Source organism: Schistocerca gregaria, chromosome 4, assembly GCF_023897955.1.
Source record: "Schistocerca gregaria isolate iqSchGreg1 chromosome 4, iqSchGreg1.2, whole genome shotgun sequence".
Lineage (NCBI taxonomy): Eukaryota > Metazoa > Arthropoda > Insecta > Orthoptera > Acrididae > Schistocerca > Schistocerca gregaria.
The window spans coordinates 444,666,158-444,687,682 of NC_064923.1; the positions used below are offsets into that span (position 1 = coordinate 444,666,158).

The 21,525-nt window shown below is 38.1% G+C and overlaps 1 protein-coding gene across 2 annotated transcripts in view; it reads left to right on the plus strand.

The window, feature by feature from the left end:
* The window catches only part of LOC126267592 (beta-parvin), a 129,382-nt gene that overhangs the window by 75,331 nt on the left and 32,526 nt on the right, over nt 1–21,525 (plus strand). The window contains exons 1-4 of one of the 2 annotated variants that reach the window (XM_049972894.1): nt 8,075–8,196; nt 8,425–8,556; nt 13,866–13,955; nt 19,379–19,552. In XM_049972894.1, the coding sequence (XP_049828851.1) occupies nt 8,436–8,556; nt 13,866–13,955; nt 19,379–19,552 (385 nt within the window). In that variant the 5' untranslated portion in view covers nt 8,075–8,196; nt 8,425–8,435. Of the gene's footprint in view, nt 1–8,074; nt 8,197–8,424; nt 8,557–13,865; nt 13,956–19,378; nt 19,553–21,525 lie in introns of those variants that run through there. The other variant, XM_049972893.1, reaches the window with a different exon arrangement.

Genomic DNA, 21,525 nt, shown 5'->3' on the forward strand with positions numbered 1-21,525 from the left:
CAGCTGCCAATGCTCCACAGCAGCTTCTATGCTACTTCTCATTACTTTTACTGAAGACTGTTACTCAAATACTAGGCAGCAGTACTACTGTAAGCATATTATGCCAGCTTTTTTTGTTTTTATATCACATGTGTTTCTCCCAGTTGAACTTATTATTAAGCTGTAACCTCAAAAATTTAATACTGTCAATTTCTATATATTTTTCATCATTCTTTGGGCATATACTGACGTCAAATCTCTTACAAGTTCCTAACTTCATGTATTGTGTTTTTTTAAAGTTTGGTGTTAAAGAATTGGTTAGGAAACACTTATTAATGTCCATGAAAATTTCATTAACTGATCTTTCTATGACGATATTTGATATGCTATTTATTGCAATTTTTGTACCATCTGCAAATAAAACAAACATGGCATCTGGCAATCTTAGAGATGAAAGGTCAGTGACATAGACAAGGAAAAGTAAGGGTCCTAAGATGGAACCTTGTGGGTTACCACTTTTAATAAGTGCCCAACAGGGTGGGGCAAATAGCACAGCACATATCTTTTTCTTAATGACATCCTATGTTTCCTGTCAGAGATATAGGATATGACCACTTTGCAGCATTTCCTGTTACATCACAATATTCTAATTTACTTGAAAGCATATTGTGGTTTATACAGTCAAATGCATTTAACAGATCATAGAATATACCAGTAGTCTGCAATTTATTGTCAAAGGAATTGATTATATTCTCACTATATGTGTAAATGGCCTTCTAATATCATAATTCTTTAGTCATCCAAACAGTGACTTTGGCAATATATTATATACTGTCACATGGTTAAAAAGCCGATTGTATAATACCTTTTCTAAAATTTTCGAGACTGCTGACAAAACTGAAACTAAGTGGAAATTTGACTATATTTATTTACCTCATTTTTAAAAACAAAAGCTAAACTTCATTGTATTTCAAAAATTCGGGAAATATTTGACTGATAAATGACTGGTTACACAGATAGCTTAATATGTTACTATCCTCATAAGCACACTCTTTACTTAACTTTGTTGATATTTTGTCATAACCACAAGATTGTTTTAATTTTAGAGATTCTATGGTGGACATTATTTCTACTGGTGTAGTGAAGGCCATACTTATATTAATGAATCTGTTTGCAACAATTTCTCTGAGGTACCCCATGGCATCATCTACTGAACCTGACAACTCAGTATATTCAGCAATCGTTATAAAATGCTTGTGGAAAGTTTACAACACTGCACACATTTGTTACTAATGTATCATTTACTCTTAATGTTATCAATTTCTTGTTCAAATGTGTTATATTCTATGATGCAGAATTATATTCAGTGCTGAAGTTAAATAGCTTTTTTAGGAACTGTTCACATAACTTGTGTATGCAATTTCCATGTTCTTGACTTTGCCAATATCTGTAGTATACTGACGAGAGCCAAGAGCTAACTAAATGTATCTTTTAATCTTGTCTTCTCTGAATTGTCAATATGACAGTGTCATCAGGCTCCTACTGATTCTGCTGTAACAATATATATATATATATATATATATATATATATATATATATATATATATATAAAATAAACCATCTCCAGAAGATGAAAATGGCGACATACATTGTAAAATCGTTTACTGTTGTCTTTACCAGGTATTTCCAGTTGATTTGTTCTATCAACACAACTTTTGTTAACTAGAATACATACAGCAAGTATGAGGGTGGCACTGTTGGACAGGAATAAGACCTGTGAAAGCAGTATAACTATTAATGAGATTGCAGATAGGCAATCATTTACTTGGTCCTGCACATTATTACAATGATTTTTTTCAGGATTTAGGAACAAAAAGTAAAGAAATGATTGCTAGATTCTTTCATGTGATTCAGTTTTACATTCATGTTTTAAAATTAAGCATAGCCAGAGCAGGAGAATGTAAAGCCTCAAAGACATTATTAGGATAATATTTTGTAAGATAGAGCACTCTTACACCTTGAATTATGTCAGACACAGTGTACAGTTTCAGCTGTGTTGAATATGCCACAAAGTGTAATTTTTAGGGTTTAGGCATGGTTCTGTAGCTTATATAATGTTCATGGTATATTAGTAAAAGATATACCAAGAATATTTAACTGCACTACAAAAACAGCAATATTTGCAAAATATTAGTTTTGAGAGCTCATAGCTGTCTCAGGAATTATAGCTTCCCCACAAACGATCTATTGAGTGGTTGAGAAATTGGTCCACATGCTACAACTGTCATTAATGTGTATCCCCCATTCCTAGGAATTGGATTGATTGTAATAGGAATTCTTGCACCATCTTATAATGAGTGTATCAAGACACTGTCAAACATGTGTAGCAGATTGCGATGTACATATACTGCTTCTCTAAGACAAGTAAAAAATAAAGGCAGTTCTTTTAAAAAAAGAAACTTTATTATTGAGTAAACAATGTTGCAAGTAACATCATTTCTCTACATTATCTCAGTCAACCACTAGGCACTTGGTTCACCTCTTGACAAGCTTCCAAACCTTACCTTGGAAGATGCTTTGTCACATTGCACATAACCACTCTTGTGTCACCTTCAGAATCTCATCATTCTACGAAATCTTAGATTCTCACAGCTGCCCCCTTACTGGATCGAAAAGATGGAAATTAATTGGAGCTACGTACCCTGAAGCAAAATCATTCCTTTTGTAAGTTTCCTTCTCTTTTTCGTTTCGATTTTGGGTTTGAGATCTCACAGTAGCTCATAGTAGCTGTTCACTGTTTCACCTTTAGGAGTGTAATAAGGCTTCCGTAGTCCATGATGTATGTTTCCACACCTATACTCTGCCAATATGAGGCAAAAGCATTATAGAAACGGTAGTACTTTCATAATAAAGGTAAACGAATCACACCTCTCACTTCTTCCTTGACGCATATGCAGGAGGGGGCTGTCACAATCAAACGCTCTATAACTGCTGCAAATAGGGATATTCACCGAACCAACACAGTGAAGGCAAAAGAGCAATAGAGTTGATAACACACGCTAGTATTGAGTCAGTGCTGTCAACCTAAGGACCATAAAAAATTTCCATCACTTAATGATTTGTGGTCATATGTTTTAGAGATTCTCATGTGATACTACTGTTTTTGCATATCTATATTCGTTTTTTTGAACCTTCCAGATACAAGTTTTGACTACAACACTGAAATCACATCCAGGATGAGTGAAGTTCAGATTTATTTCTGGACTTCCACAGCAGATTTTCCTAAATAATGTAAGGTAAATGGCGAGATGATACCAATGAGAAGGTCATGGGGATGCCAGCCCATCCTTATACAACAAGAGCTTGTGCTCTATCATCATCAATGAGATGAGTAACACCAATCTTCATTTCTTTCCTTTCTAACCCTTCTGGCATCCTGTGTATGGAATATGTTTCATTTTAGAAATGTATTCAACACTGCTCTTCTTTTATCACATAATATTTGCCTCTAGAATTTTGGCAGTTTACTTAAATCACTTATAATTTTCTTATACTTTCTTCTGGAAGTTCATGGGAGTAACTGACATACCAGAAAGTGTGTGCATAAGAATTAACTCATAAGATACTATTGTTGCCAATGTAGTAGTAGCTGTCATGGTAGCAGTAGTTATTCATTTGTAGATCACTTTTACGGGGGTATCAGCTTATCATAGTACCAGTATTACATATTAATAACAACAACAATAACGTAATGCATATATACAGGTCTAGTTTGACAAAGATGAGACAGGTCGTTGGCTGCGGCCTTACTTCAAGAACATCCTGATGCTTGCCTGAATGGAAAACGTGAAAAACGATGACTAGATGAATATTAGAACCTTCATGATACTAAACACAAGACCAGTCTGTTTACAACAGTGCTACCTCATTCACTTTATCCCTAGTAAAGAAGTTATTTAATACTGTAGAAGACAAACGCTACATTGTTCATTTATTTCTCGTTCCCAGGTACTGCATACACTTCAGGCTACAAACATTATTTCATAACGTAATACTATACACATTACCAGCTGACATCAACACATGATATTAACAAACTCCTAACAAACTCCCCGTGAGCTGTCTGATAGTGTCTGTCGGCACAACAACCGGCTATGTGCTTATCGCAGAATTCCTGTGTGGAGAAGGTATACAAATACTGTGAACTCCATGGTGAACTCATGAGATATAAAAGAAAATATAAAGAAATATACCCTCTTGTGGGAATACCCTCTTTGGAGTGACAGGCTAGGGAGGAAGTTTTTCCCTTGGACCATATTAAAAGAAATTTTTCCGGCGTTTTCGGATAGCTGTTGAAAATTTTGATGACTGCTTCGAATTACACCTGCCTTATCATAAAAAATAGGAATATAAGATTGTCAATCCCAGCTGAACAAAAGCTGTCCCAAGCACTTGAAAATATCAGTCCACTGATTTCCACCTATCCTTTAATTTTCAGATTTGTGCCTGAACACTCCTTGAAGTTTTTGTTGAAAAGTGATAGTGTTTTTTTCATTTCATCTAGAAGAATATCATTATCGATATCGTCTTCGTGCTCAGCCATGGAGTGCGATAAAGGCGACATCGTGATTGCGTCCCACCAAGGTTGCTACATAGAAGGTTGGGCCAATGTGTTCGGCAGCGATCGGGCGCTTCCATGCGACGTCATTGTCGAGAAGCGTCAGCAGCGCGAGGCGTTCACAAACGGCACTATTGCGCTTAAACTAACATTAATTTTCGAAAAGTAAAGGGCAATATAATGAATTATGGATTCGATCAAAGCTTCCCAATACAGGGGCTGAATGTTAATACCTGCTGCGACTGTGAAACTCTTATATTGTCTCTCTGGTAACGAAAAAGTAAAACTACAGATTTGTGGCTCCCCCTCAATTTATATTCTATTACTCAATATTTTTTGTTAGATAACAACAATCTGGTATGCTTCTGTCCCTTTTTATATATTTTACAATCTTTAATAGTACTGGAAACGCAACAATTACAAGAGCTTTCAGTTTACTAAACACATTTTGTGCATCACAGTCGGCAATAGTGTGTACCATCTTTTTCATGCAGGTATTAAGCAGCAACCGTACATCTAGTTAGTTGAGACATTACTACACATAATGATACAGAAGCCCGGTTTAATGAACTCACATTCAAAAATTTTAAGAAGAATTTAAATACCTTAATCAGATCTGGAGGGGACTGCAGAAGCTCTCCACCTGTGTGCTGCTTTCTGCTGCTGCTGTTTGGCCCTCTGTGCCTTTGCAGATGTGTTGAAGTGCCTTCTCCGGATGAAGGTTCTGGTTTTAGCGTACACTGTGATGACCTCTTGAGGAATAGTTGGAAACTTCCCAATTAAAAGTCTCGTCAGGTTTCTGATCACATTGCCGTCTTTACACAGACTGCTCCCATGAAAATTTAAAAAAATGCTACTATAACTGCTTAACAACATCAAACCACACATCTGAAGGGATGATTAAGCCACCACGAGACAGTTTCTCAATCCACCCAGAACTTGCATGGTCTTTCGACACTTCGAGTGTCTTACCACTAGGATAACCAAGTGATTTGTCAATGGAGACGCACCTGGAGACAATATATCCAGCGATGTAGCGGAGACCTTCTAGAGAACACTCTGAATCTTCTATCAAAGGTGGAACAATTAAGTCATGTAGTGTAATGTCCCTCATTTGTTGATCACCTTCTATCATTGACACGCTTCCTCAATGCCCGGCACTAGTCCTGTAAACAGGTTGGAAGTCAAATAATTTGTATCAGTTTCCGAGGAGACTGGACAGGAACTGCGTAACTGAAAGTCAGCAATACTTTCGTTCATAACTAAAATACGCAAACGGCTTTTAAATTCCAGTGGTAAGGGATGATCATAGGCTCTGCCAATTGCTCTTATCTGGGAAAATAAGTTTTCAAGGCAGTCTTGGTTGAACCTTGAGGTCAATACATACTTCAAACCGTAGCCATGCTTTAAATCCGAAAAACAACCCAGCAGTGACCAAATCGAGGTGAGTAATCCCTTTTGGAAAGGAAGTAAAGTTTTATGATTTCCCATACTCATTTTTTCACAGACAGAGTAGAATCTGTGAAGAACTTACTCCTGCGTCTCCTTACACAATCCAAAAGCACTTGAAACTGGTCGTTTGCCGACAGCTACCCTCGAATTCATAACATCAAAAGTGTCGTTCACCAATTTGAAGAATTCTGCTGTGCCCTGTTGATCTCTTCCACAAACTGTCAGATGATGAGCAGTAAGCTTAGGGCACAGTTTCAGTTCTCCATTATCTTTCGACAATAGCTGCTCGATTACGCGTTTCGTTATCGTTCTTCCGTCACATAATGAGAAACCATCATCTAAAAGGTGGTTTCTGAGAAGTTTCACCATATGTGGTACATCAGCAAATACCCAAACACGTTTCGTTTCATCATATGGGTTGGTGAAGCACGTGTTTGTGTAGTCGATGTGGAATTCCTTCCACACTTTCCCATTTTTACCCCCGAAATCAGACACTATACCAACTACGACAAATCCCACTTTCTGCATCTCTCTAACGATACTGATCAGTAAATCCCGATTTATCGTAGTATCAAAGTTATAATATACGGGCTGCTTCCAGGTTCCACACAAACCACATGCCATAACAACCTGTACCTAGCTATGTGGTATGGTGGCAGTTTCTTGGTCGTTGCATATGCGACTGTCGACATTCACTTCGTCAAAGCTTAACACACACAGCTTCTCTGCTTGACTTAAGTTTGTTGCTTGCTTATTCATTAAGTACACTACATCAGTCAATATTCCGGGAACACAACGAAAAGAATTGGATATCCATCGTTTTAACGTAGAAAATCCAGGTAATGGTATTCCCATTATATTTCATAAATAAATATAAGTTTTTCTGGACAGAGAGCGCAGAAGCAAGGCTTTGCTTGTATCTTCCTGGGTCCAATGGGTGCTCTTTTTTGATTTCAGAAGACATTCAATTTATCTGTTCGTAAACACTTTTTTTAAAACTTGGTGTACTTTAGTTGTCACTTTAGTACTTCGTTGATACTGAAGCCTTTGGCATATCTTTCTCTGTCTGCTTAATGCATGAGCCAGTAATTTGTTTCTCGTTCTCAGCGTATTGTTTTCAGCTATCAAACGCTTATTTTTTTCTGTCTGTAGCGATAATTCCTTATGAAGCCTCTTCATTTCATCCTCGATGCGGCCTTTTTCAGTTTCTGTGCTATGATCCATTTGTTTTCCTTCGGTGGCAGTGTAGCTAGTCTGTTAAGCGCACGTTTACGTGTTTCATGATCTTTCCTTCTGTCATTTCTTTCTTGGACAGAAGACGAAGCAGCAGCAGCAGCTGCAGATGTTGCTTTAATGAGATGCAATGAAGGAACTGCAGTCGGCTTTAAGATCTTCTTTGGCGGAAGTTTCATTAGTTCAGCTTGGAGATCCCGTAAATTATCGTCTTCTTTAAAATGTACGCTACAGATAGTAGCATTTTTAATGTTAATACTATCACGTCTTCTACAGAGCTGAACCCACAGAGCACATGTTTCAGGATCTTTCGGAAACTTATGATAGGAGATACCACTCCCTTTAGTATTCTGATTATAGTTTTCACACACCGCCACGGCACAATTCGGCATTCTTTAAGTGTCGCAGAAAGAATAAACTCGATTCAACTCGATAACAAACAGCAACAACACAACACTTACTTGCTTCAACACATTAGAAAGCGCGCGCGAACTGAGCGGAGTTTCTCGACGCTGACGTCATGCGCAGTACGGCGAAAAATCTCTGTTCTGCGCACGCATTATGGGCCCCTCCTGGGGGTGCCACTTTATTGTTAGTCGGAAAACAAATGGGGGGCGGAGAGTGCGGCGTTCAGAGTGACAAATTTGTCAATAGTCCGCGCGCAGCAATAAAAATGTAGCACCGCGGTAATAATTTTGTCTAATGTTCATGGATCGGCGTACAAAAGTGTTATCCCGTAGTCACGATATGAACGCATCTACATATACAGCCACAGACTGGACAAGAATGATGTCACACTCACAGTGACGAAAGTCGCCCACGAGCGCTAGTCCCTACTGTGCACATTGTTAAATGTAGGACTGAGACAAGCAGCCGCATCTTCACCGCTCATCTCCCGTTGCAGGAAATTGCATGTTAGTATGACATCGAAGTTGCATGATTTGGTATGGAAGTAACGTTCCGTTGATTTACTCGCCGTATGATATAAATTTTATGCAAGTTGTATTATGTGTACAAAAATGTTCGGCCGCATTAATTCTTTCGTTTCGTTCAGTTCACTGCATTTTTCGTCTTGTCAGCAAATATCTAGAAATGAATCAGCATTGTGGAATGTTTACATTGTCTTGTTTCGAACTTCACAGGTTTATCAAGCATGGCGTCCCCGAGGCCAAAGTCTCCTAGGCCAGCTGTGGCCACGCCAAAGAAAGATGAGAAAGAAGAATCTTTCTGGGAAAAGATTGGCACGTTAGGAAGGAAGAAGCGCATTAAAGAAGGTAAGATAAGATCTCATTCGAATGTACTGCTACTGTGTCTGGGTACTGAATTAGATTGGCCACAAGAACAGACCATATTTGGCCCTTGAAAATGGGCGTAGCTGTTTCCTGTCAGCGCTATATTACAATACAGTGAAGAATGCTATTGGAGAATCTCAGTATGAAAGACGTAAATCGGCAGCGGATTGTGTTCTTAATATTTAAATTATTTCTGTAAAGGTTTCTTGTTTAATAGCAGTTAACGCCCTTTGATAATTGGGCCTATTTCGGGTGTGAACCTTTACACTTCGTGAAATATTTAATCGGTAATTGTCAACGATGGTGTGAAAAACATGCACAACACTAATGTGTATCCAACGCACACGTCCTAGTAATATTTGAAAAGATCTGTTTTGCAAAGCAATCTCGACTGTAAGGCCATTAGTGCATTGGTGTTGGCTAGAAGTGTCACCACAGCCAACTCTAACAGTGGGAATAAGCTTAAACGACTAGAGCCGTCAAAAATTGTTTTGAAATACAGATTTCTGCGTGTTTTACCGTTAGTAATGATTTTGCCCCGTTGTGTACAGTCTTTTAAGTTTGGAGGTTAATAAACTGAAGACTACGGAAACACTAGAAGCTAAAGAAATTAGTTCACAGGATTCATAAACGATGTATTATGTAGCAAAAAATTTAAAAAATTGCTGATGTAGAAGTGCAAATGTAGAATTTGAATGAAGTGTTTAAAACATGATGAAATGGAACAGTTTTAAGCAGCAATCTGCATAATGTTATTGCAGTGGCTTTGATAGTGGACTACTGCAATGCAGACACACCAGAATTGATGCAGAATGTCGACTTGTTGTTCTTATCATGTGTCTTTACTGTTTCATTCCACTCTGTTTCAGTCACTTCGTTGTGTCTCAGAATTTGCACTTTGAAGAAGTTCAAGAGCAGGCCAGCAGAGCAACTTGCAATTATGAATTTGTAGATGGTGACCTGAGAAGATAGCTTCCCTAACTGGTATCTTACTGATGTGAGCATTATTGGGCTGTTCTGGTGACATGATTGGTTCCGTGTTAGCAGTGCTGTACATCAAGTGAATGCAAAGCTGGAGATTGCGCAGGTGACTACGGGCTGGGTGCACATACCTCAGCATTGTCTATCAAATTTGGAGTCTACTATAGAAACTGAGTACACCAGCTTGAAGTTGAATTACAGCCTTTGAACAGCATAGTGGTGTTCATTACAGAGCACTAGTGTATAGACAATGGCCTACAGCACATAGTGCTATTTTTACATGAATGTGCATATTGCTTTTATAGAAATACCTGAAAGAGCAGGGTATCATGTGTATGTATCAGAAGTGCCACACATTTTAAAACTCAAAGATCTGATCACAATTAGTGTTGGAAAGCATTTGAACTGGTAGTTACTCAACTAACAAAGCTAGACACGCATAGGAAGTTGATCATTGTGTGCATCTGCTGCTCATCTATCAGTAATGTTGACACTTTTTTTCAACAAATTGACTGAAGTACTGAAAAGAATCTGTCACCAAAACCTCTCATATTGATATGTGGTGACATGAGTATTAATACATTTGTTGATGGTGAAATTAGTAATAACTGTTTAAACGTTTTGAACACTTTTTGCCTGGCACAAATGGTAGACATGGCTACTATGATATCACAAAGATCAGTATCAGTGTTAGGCTACATACTTGTAGATATCAGTAAAAGAAATTGTAAAGTATTAATCAAAGATGCTTGCCCATCTGATCACTACTTTCAGATAAGGAAGCTAAAGACATTGGCAAAACACACAAAACTGTAAATCTACAAATTGATTTTCTTCACATTTAATATACATACTTTTTCTAGGGCACTGACAAATCAGATGTGGGATGAAGTGTATATGGGAATCAATATACATAGACACTACATTCTCTAAATTCTGCACATGGTATAATTAAATTTTTTGAGGAGATATTTCCAAAAGTAGCCATGTCAATAGCAACATTTAAGGAAAATAAATGAATAACTCTGGCCATTAGAAAGAGCTTTCGACATTTAAATTTCTTAGTTCTTTACTAAAGTATTACATATCCACCATTCCTGAATTACTGTCACATGTATAAAAAAGTATACAAGAGGCTACTGCCTGCTGGAAAAAAAGAAAGAAAAAAAAAAAACAACCAGAGAATGCTGTATAATAGAGACCAACCGAATGAGGCACTACAGCTTTTAAGGTACTGACTTGATATCTGGGAGGCTGGGGTTCACTCTTTCCAGCCATCTTGATTAGATCACTTCAGACAAATGCCAGGATGGTTCCGTCATCAAGACCATGGCTAACCACCTGCCCGATCCTTTTACGTCATGCTCAAGTACTCTGTGAATCTCTATTTTGAGCTGTTGACTTTTATCGTATTACCTTGACAGGTCCTATAATGTTGAGAAATGATTCTTGGATGAAATAAATAAATAAAATACAGGGTATATCAAAAAGAATCATCAGATTTAAGGAAAAGGTAACTGCTATGTTATTTCAGTGTGTACTGTTGGAAAGAGCAAAATCTTGAGTTTTACATGGTTCCTGCCAGGTAGCAGCAGTGTGCACCGACTTAAGTTCTAGTACAAACATGACAACAGAAAGTGTTTTGTCATCTACGTTTTGTGCAGTGTGAGTCAGTAATAACTGTTCAGCGTGGCAGTGGGAATGGGTGTTGGTAAAGCAACCATTGGAAGAAGAACCAAGTAAAGCTTGAACAGTCCTGTGCAATGTCTTCAGGAAAAACACTCTAAATTTGACAGACTTTGAAACAGTCCCAGTACAATAAGGTGGATGAAGCTATTTTCCTTTGGTTTACACAGGAAAGAGAAAGAGGAACTCCTTTGAGTGGAGTACTGGTTCAGGAGAAGGCTGTTTACCTGACCAAGTTAATGAATAGTGATGAGTCTTCTAGTGCAAGTACGGGTTGGTTGGACAGATTCAAGAAACGTCATGGAATCCATCAGCTAACAATTACTGGAGAGAAGCTTTCTTCTGACCATGGTGCAGTGAAGGAATACGTGGGTGAGTTTGAAAAAAAATGATAAGAGAGGGAAAGTAATCTTCCCAACAAATTTATAACGCTGACGAGACTGCCCTTAATTTTAGGGCCTTACCAATAAAAAGCCTGGCATCAAAAGTAGAAGACCATGCTCCTGGTTTTAAAATGTGCAAAGATCACTAGCATGCAGCAATGCTGCTGGTAATGACAAGCTGCCTTTAATGCTGAACGGCAAACTTACTAGACCCAGAGCTTTTAAAAATTTGCAACCTGAAGTCCGTGCCTGTATATTATCACAACCAGAAAAAAGCATGGATGGATGGTAAGCTGTTTAATGGTTGGTTTCACAGCCAGTTTGTTTCCTCTGTTCGACAGTTTTCTAAGGAAAATCAATTGTCTCCCAGTGCAATCCTTTTGATTGATAACGCGCTATCTCACTCCAGCACAGAGGAATTATGTGATGAAGAAATTGTAGCGAAGTTTTTGCCACCAAATGTTACAACATGTCTACAGCCAATGGATGAGGGTGTGCTGCAAACATTAAAACTGTTTTACAGACAACAATTTTTAGGAATGCTGATCCATGGTGATAGCATTCCTGTAGTGGACAAAATAGAAAAGACCAATGTGAAGGATGTTGTTTATTGGCCCACTGTGGCATGGCAGAATATTTCAGAAAATACTCTGAGAAAATTGTGGAGAAAACTGTGGACATGTCTTGAATTTCAGGACAACCTAGTTAAAATGAAGAGAAAAATCTACTACAAATGATACGGGCAATCCCTGGATGTGAAGAAGCTAGTGAAGGAGATGTAAATGAGTGGACAGCAGCAGATGGAGCATGTATGGAGAACCTTACTGACGCTGATTTAGTTGGTGCTGTGACTCAAGACCAGGAAAAAGTGGACTGCTGTGATGGAAGTGACAATGAGCCAGGAGTGCTGTTGCCACACAGTGATGCAGCAGAAGCCCTTGACCTCACGCTATGCTATTTGGAGCAACAGCCCACTGCTACACATGCTGATTTGATGTTTATGATATGATGGCGCAACTCTGCGTCATATAACAGACTGTCTTCATTACGCCAAAAAACAATGACTGAGTTTTTGTCATCTAAAAAGTAGGGATAAAATGTCCACTGTATTTTAGTAAGTTTGACAGCTTTTCTTTCATTGTTAGACATTGTTTAAAACTAATGTTTTCTTGCCAATTTTTCTAATACGTGTTTACTGTATTGTGTAAATTAAAATAGTGTTTATGTACAGCCATTTACCACACAGTTTTCCATCCTTAGACTAACATTTTTCATGTTCGGGTTAACTGAAAGTTCGGATGATTACCGGGGTTCGGATTAGCGGGACTCTGCTGTATCTGCGTGTAGATTTGGGGAGTGTATTGAGAGCAACAATAACATAGGGATGGAGATGTTGAAAGGTGAAGAAATGTCTTTGATTAGGCTACCACTCTTCTTGGGCTACAATGAGAGTGAGAGAAGCCTTGGTGAAGAGTGTATTTTAATTGATATATGTTGATTTCTCAAGACTTGGGTGATACGTGACATTCTGGTCAGTGACTTGTTCTCTTTGGTGGCAGATGTTCCTTCTCCCTTCCTAGTGTCACAATCTTTTCTCTACTCCCCATACCTCAATCTGTGTACCTAGACAACCATTAATCACCCCCCCATCCCCCCCCCCCTTCTCTCTCTCTCTCTCTCTCTCTCTCTCTCTCTCTCTCTCTCTCTCTCTCTCTCTCTCTCTCTCTCTTTCTCAATTTTTTGCTTTGCAGCAAAATGACAGATGAATTTGGTTTCATGAATCATAAAGAGATAACTAGAAAAGATTGGGAGTTGAGAGGAATAGCTTTGGATTCATTTTATGTATATAGAAATATATAATTGTGACAAGGAAAACTTTCATATTGTTCTGCGTGTTCTGAAAGAGCTTTCAATGAAATTCTGGAGGGTACACTCCCAGATATCTCATTGCTGAGCGAGAAATATCAAAACAGTACTGGAAATGTTTACAAATCATTCTGTGATACAGCAACATAGTAAAATTTTGCTTGTATCTGATACAGTGTGGAATGTACAAAAATACAAGACGGTTTGCTAATGTTGAGAAATAACAGTTTTGTAGTCCAATAGGCTCCCTTTATATACCTGGCCGAAAGAAGATGAGTCCTCATGTTTCATGTTCAAAATTTTAAAAATATTTGTTATTCCTTGCATTTCAGATTGAGCTTTGTTCTAAACTTTTGGGGGCATTTAATGTTTCAGTGCAAGAGGTGCAAGAAGAAGGAAAATATGCTATTGACTCACCTGGAAATCCTACAGCCCCTGATTTACCACCAGAGGAATATGCACTAGGTAAGTTAGCCTACTCCTGATAAAAGAAAGAATGCCCTTATATTAGTCTTCATAAAAATACAACACTGTACTGATAATTTGTTAAAATGATAATTTGTCTCTTGAAGTATTCACAATAATTTTAAGAGTAACTGAAACACATTTCAGACAACACTCTCCTATGGATTTGTTAGCCTTCTGCTAAAAATGTGGAACATTATCCCAAATCTCTTGGTTTTGATCACATTAGTTTGTATACATATCGTAATTCGAATGTAAAAACTGTTCACTCATAAAAAAGAGTTAGCAAAACCTTTTATTAGCCATTTTAATTCCCTAGAAATTTCTTCACTTTTCCACACAATCATCATACACTTGTAAGCACTTTTCATTACATTGCACTGCATGAAAGTTCTACACCTGAGAACTGAACCAGTTGACAGTGGTAGCCTTGAGTTCCTCATTAGCTTCCAGTTGTTGTCCATAACCTCATTCTTTGAAGTGCAAGAAGAGAAAACAGTCTATGGGTATGAAGTCAGGGCTTTAGAGTGGATGTTAGAGAAGTTCCCAATGGAAATGCCGAATCTTATGTGTAGTACTGGCAGATGTTTGTGGAAGCATGTTGTCGTGGAGGAGGACCATCCTGGACAAACGCATGGCAGTTGTTTCTCAGTATACTTCAGCTGGAACTGCTGATTAAAATTCAGTGAAAGCAACTGAAAGAATTCCTTTTTGTGCCGGTAAATGATGAATATCATTTCTCAACTATAGTAAGGAGACTGTGAATGTTTTTGGCTCAGCCAAGTTGAATGGTTGGACTAGATTTACTGTTGTTTTGAATCTGAGTTGGTGTGGCAATTGTCTCATCACCTGTAATGATGTGGAAAACAAATCATCTGTATCTTGTTGGTAGTGCTCAAACACAGTTGTCTGTTTGACATTCTTTGTTGTTTGTGCTGCTTGCCAAGCAGTTTTAGTACTACAGAGCAAAGTGGTAAGTCACTTGACGTATGGTCAGAATGCAGTTATTCAAATCCCTGTCCACCTTTCAAGATTTAGGTTTTCCACGATATTCCTAAACTGCTTAAGGCAAACGCTGGGATGGTGCCTTTGAAATGGCATAGCCAGTTTCCTTTACCAATCCGAGCTTGTGCTCCACCTCTGAACCTCTGATGACCTTGACATGGCTGTGATTTTAAACCAATCTTCCTTTTATTTCCAATACCCATCTTGCCAAATTTTGATACCTTATCTTTTCTGTGATCAGTTGTGTAAATGGTGGAGCATCAAGCATGAAGAAATTCATTAGCCAAAACACTACTTGTCAGTCAATTTACAGTTTTTGACTCAGTATTGCATGATCTCATTGCTCTGAATACTGGGCCTCCCATTCTGCTCTTAATCATCCACATTTGTACAGAATGGGGCAAATAAAAATGGCTCGGATGAGGGGCTATGACAGGAAACGAATGTAAGCCTATAACCACACCCTGTGATATGCAGATCGCATGTACACTCGCCATGTGATCCATACTAAATCTTATAGCACATTTACGCAATCTTCATGCCTGACAGAGTTCAGTTTGGTCCCGGCCCTAGCTGCCCCCCCCCCCCCCCCCCCCCCCAGGTCACCTGATCTGTCAGCGTGCGATTACTTTGTGTGGGGAGCCCGCAAGTCTAAGGCATATCACAACCACCTTCATAGTCTTAAAGAACTGTAGCAGAACTTTTTATGATATTGCAGCAATTCCAACAGTCCAGCTTTGATCCTCCTTGAGCAACTTGCTGACCAGAGCCGAAAAGTGCCAAGAGATGAATGGTGGTCACTTTCGACACCTGCTGGTTACGTTAGTACTATAGTTCCTTTCCTCTACCATGTTTCTTTGTACCCTGGAACTCCATCCTCTGGCCACTTTTATTTGTGCCAGCCTGTATAACCTTGTTTAAAGTATCGACACAGTTGTCTAACCTTACCTTCACCCATTACTAGTGCATAAGCCACATACAATTTCTGATTAATCTGGAAAAGTATAGATCCTTCTACACACAAAAATTAAATAGCGATATGGCATACACGTCACTCCTGGCAGGAGCAACAATTTTTGTTGTCTGTTTTCACCCACTATGGAATTAAAACAATGACTTTAGTTGTGGTCCTTGCTTTTAGAGTATGTCTTGTATATTCATGTTGGATTGTAAACTTTGACAGATATATGGCTCACTTCTGCATATTTTATGAATTATTCATATGATAAAATTTCTGGTACCATACATAGACAGTTTCATGAATGAAGGTGGTCTGCACAGGTTGAGCCACAGAGGGAGATTGCAGTATTGCCATTTGCAGGTGATAGGTGTAGTGTCCTCTGTTTTCTGCTGCGTAGTGTCCTCTGTTTTCTGCTGTGTGTTTGCAAAAAGCATGTATCCTGTTAATTATGGCTTGTTTATGTAGAATTTGTCACTTACCCCTGTTGTTGGCCACAATAACTCATAACAAATAGAACAAAAATTCACTAAATAACTCACTATGACCACATTTAATGCTCACACTGGCTTCGGCATTCACAGTGGAGTGCTCAGAAAACTACCGAACGCTTATTGGCTGTCAGAGAATGCGTGTTGTCAAGTGTACAGAACTTGCCTGAACTTGGCCGCCTCCATTTGTGACTACGACTAAAGGAAAACAATCACATAAGAATCAATTCTTCAGACTTCCTTGGTGATCTGTTGACATGTTCTGCCAGACATCAGTGTCGTCCATGCACAATATTTCGACAGTGTGGATCTTTGTCATCAGGTGCTACATGATTCTCTGCAGGAAGCACCAGATGATTTGTCATCAACATATTGTCATGTATGATGCTGACATCTGACAAAACACCCAACACCTCAAGATGTCAAGATAAGAAATGGTTATTTATTTATTTAGTCATTCATTCATTCATTCATCTGTTTAAAATTCCCATTGTATAAACATAGTCAGGACATGGACAATATCAAGCATGTTTATGCACATAACACTGGAGTACTGTAATTCACTCAAAACTTATTTTAATTACCCTCATATTAATACCCAGTGCAAATCTAAGAGTGCCTCAATACAATCTGGATAAGATAAAAGTGTTATTAATTTCACTTTTGTACTGCACAAATTTACACATTATCTTCACATTTTTACAATTATACACTTTCACTATTTCACTTTTGAACTGTATGCCCTGCTCTAATTAATCTTCACTAGCACACACTTTGGCAGCCTCATTTTGTAGTGCTAAACCTGTCCAATTCTCACTTCAGAGAAAAAAAGAGAGACAGAGATAGAACAATGAACAGTGTTCTTACATAAAGTACGTATGTAATATATTGTATATTTATGACTCCTGGTTTATATATGCATAGATACTTCTTGTTTAAATGGAGATCCTCTCTACTGCTTAGCTTGTAGGTATTCTTCTAGGCTATGTAGAGATGGAGAGACTAAATAACCTCGTAATTTATTTCTGAATACAGATGTGTTTTCAATGCTTTTTAATCTGGTAATTTATTTCTGCAGGTTTTGTCCACTACTTCAACATAATAATAAGTACCAATGCTGGCCATAGTTTTATTTATCAGGCAATGTTCATATGCCGTTTTTAATTCACCCTTATTGCATAGCGCTTGATGTGATCCATATCTCAGTATTTCCTGTAGTTAAAACTATTTAATAATGCCGGCAGTTCATTGGTCAATTACACAAGTTAAGATAGATTAGGTTAGAAGTAGTTTTTGTTCTAATGGATCCATAGTGAAGAGATCCTCCAAGTTGTAGAACATCTCAGAAAACTAGATTACACAGTAAATACATTAAAACATTTGATTTTCTTTGTACGTATCTTTCAATTATTCCAAGTGAAATGGTCCTCATAGATGTAGAATAAGTTACTTAATTAAAAACATGTTCCATGGGTCATTTTGCATGATAAATTGTAATTATCTGACTAATTTTACATACACATCGCAAATTAATTTATAAATGTGGGGACATGCTGAACACTTATAAGTTTTTTGTTTAAAACATACAGATATGAGTTAGTAATTCCTACTTCTCATCTTTTACACATGAAAATAATAGAAATTCTTTTTAATAATAATTTAAACACATTTTCATTAACATTAAATTGTTATAAAACATACAAATGTTCAGTACACTAAGGTGCATATGATAATTCATAGGTCATTGTAGCCATGCTTTAGCAAGTCGAATAACCGCTTGACATCACTTATAAATAATTATTGCATTACAGCACTGAATTTTTAGCCAGCCACGGTGGCCATGCGGTTCTAGGCACTTCAGTCCAGAACCGCATGACTGCTACGGTCGCAGGTTCGGATCCTGCCTCGAGCATGGATGTGTGTGATGTCCTTAGGTTAGTTAGGTCTAAGTAGTTTTAAGTTCTAGGGGACTGATGACCTCAGATGTTGAGTCCCATAGCGCTCAGAGCCATGTGAACCATTTGAACCACTGAATTTTTACAGAGGTAAAGATAATAATAGAAGCAGCAGGTGGAAGCAAAAAAACTGTGACAGTTTGGTGATCATAACTAAATAATGTAATGCCATTATCACAAACAGTTGAGTTTTGCAAGATGGTGATAGATGTTACAGAGATATCGAGTGCATAATTCCCGTCTGTATGGTTTGTAATTATTTTTAACTGTTTGTACCTTACTTTCAGCTTTATCCTGTACTTCCATCATTGATATCTTCCTTCATGACTATCATGGTTGTTTGTTTTTCTGCCTATTCAGTATTTTTATCCCTATCTTTATTTAATTTTCATTCATACATATTATTATTTATGGAAGTGCTTTTCACTTGTTGTTGACTAACAATGTAGTTATTCACAAATTTGTAGTGTATTATGTGCACATGTGTGTAGCAACTAACTTGTCATATGCAGTGGTTCACCCATCAAACATAATAGTGATTGTGTCAAGTTAGTCTAGGTGGCTGCTCTGCATGTGTTTCAAGGCAAGAAGCTTTAATCATGTCCTTATTCATCTGATATTAGCAGAGGAGTCGGTCGAATCGGCAAACCATCAAAGTTATGCAGAAAACAGTGAGGCTACTAGTTTCCCCTGTATTGCCTCGTGTTGACTGTAGGCGTATTTTCACCATCTTTCAAAACTGTCTGTTTCAGTTTTCTGACACCTCGAATGGTGGTACTGTTGCTTTGTTCAAAGTTGTCAGCATTAGCACATTGTTTTTAACATTCTTGTTTATTTTACGATTTACTTCCTGTTGCTCTGCAGGCTGCATTGTGATCTTATGTCTGTAATTAGTTTTTGGTAAATAATAACATTATTGTCATTATATTTTTCTTGCCATATCATGAAATGGAATTGGCTTAACATTTTTTTGCAAAAATAACAATTATGGACATTCAATATTTGTACTCTTAGAGGAAAATGAGGAGCGGTCAATGATAGAACCAAGATCCTTTGAAGATCCAAAGCTGAAAGAACTCATTGCAGTGCTCATTGAATGGATAAATGATGAACTGGCAGATCAGAGGATAATAGTCAAAGATATTGAGGAAGATTTATATGATGGGCAGGTACTGCAGAAGCTATTGGGTAAGTGTTCCTAAAATAATAGTAACTTTACTCCTACAATGAAAACATAAAGCAATTAAAGAAAATCTCAAAATTTGTGTTGCACAATCTAATAGAGAATGCAAGAACTTGATATATCAAGATGTCATATAACATTATTCCAGTAATACGTAATTGTTGTATAGTCTTACAGTATGGTACCACACTCAAAGTTGCATGCCAGTTGGCAACAAATTCTCTCTCCCTCCATCCGTTTCCCTCTCCCTCCTCCACTCCTGAGGAGGTTAAAGTCACCATGAGTCAGGGTGATGACTGAGTTGGTAGGGAAGTGAACATTATCTTCCAGATCATTGTTCAGTGTCATATCAGATGAACATTTGGTTTAATATTCTATTGTGGCATTGCATATCATAAGAAGTTGTGGCTGTTTCTGATTGTACCTGGTCTTGGCAGTGACCATTACATCGAATAGATTGGAGAGCCAAGAGCAGTATCCGTTTGGTTTCTTATAACTTCTTCGTATCATGTAAGGACTTTTAAAGACTCTTCAAAGCATTAAGGATATGGTGTCTTCCCTGAACTGCCTACTGACTTAGTAAACACTTCAAAAAAGATTTTGCACTATCCTTAAGATATGCATGGTTTATTACAGTCACAAACCTTAACTATATACTATTTTATGTTTATGACCACAAAATTTCCCTTTGTATAGCCACCTGTTAAGTAGAGGTGAAAATACACCTGCATTCTGATTGCAGTGTAATAAAACATACTGTGTGTCTAATCTTGAAAGTGATGGTGTAGCTTGTACAGACTGTTCATTTTGTCAATATGCTTCAAAGGGTCATTTTAAGCTAAGGCCATGTCCACACTGCCACTTTGTGGCAAGAAGGATTATCAGCATAGGAAGTTGCCCACCATATTTGGTGCACACCACAGTGACCTCCTTCAAACATTCGGCTGCTATCTAGACAAACTAGACTTTGAAGCTCTTCCTTATAATGATCACCAGCACCCAACACCACCAGCCTTTGACCACCACCAGCAAATTGACACACAGATACTCTGATAAGAATGCAAGACAGTGCACTGTCTTTTTAGAGGCAACTGGGAGAGCTGTGCAGACCCAGATGGTATACAATCATCTCTGCATGACCGTTTTAGTCTGCAGGTATCTAGTGTGAACAACAGAACAAACATGGTGCTCAAAGAAAGTTGGCATGGGGAAAATCTGTAATTGTTTCTTGTCACCGATGAGAGCAGGATTTGTCTGGCACTAGTTTGTGGTTGTTGAACAGCAGCCAGGTGCCAATGCATGTCTCAAGACAAGTTCACCAAGGAAGTGGATCAGTCATATTTTGGGCTGTCGTCATAATATGAGGATGACCTCAGGAAGGCCATTGTCAAAGAGTGGAACAGGCTTCAGTATTGGCCATCTTGTAGACAGTTATGCTGGTTGTGGATAGCGTGCCATGGGAGGTATAATAATATATCCTCTTCTCCAATCTTTATTATGTCTGGCTTTTGTAAAGACCAGTCTTTAAATTAGTTATATCATTGATATTTGTCCTCAAATTGCTTAGAGACTCAGTAGCAGGATATTATAAAATTATAGATACAGGATGGAAGAATAGGAACAAAAATCTCAAAGCTATGATTAATCAATCTTTACACCACACTGGTAAGTTTTTAAATAATGTACTGTTGGTTATTTTGTCATCACACCAATGAAATAGTATAATCAGGGTTGCCAAGGTTTCTGGAAATCAGAATTTCAAACACATCAGGGGAATTTGGGGGGGGGGGGGGGGGGGGAGGGAAGATCTCATTCTTGTCTCAGTAGCTGAAATAGTTTGTTTACTGAGGTGTCATGCATCGTTGCTGGCTGGGTGTAGCTGAGTATGTGCACTGCCCTCATTCTTACTGCTTCTCCCCTTATTGTGACTTCCCTCAGCTTGCAGTCAGAGCTGCTACCACCTCTTGCTATTAGCCTA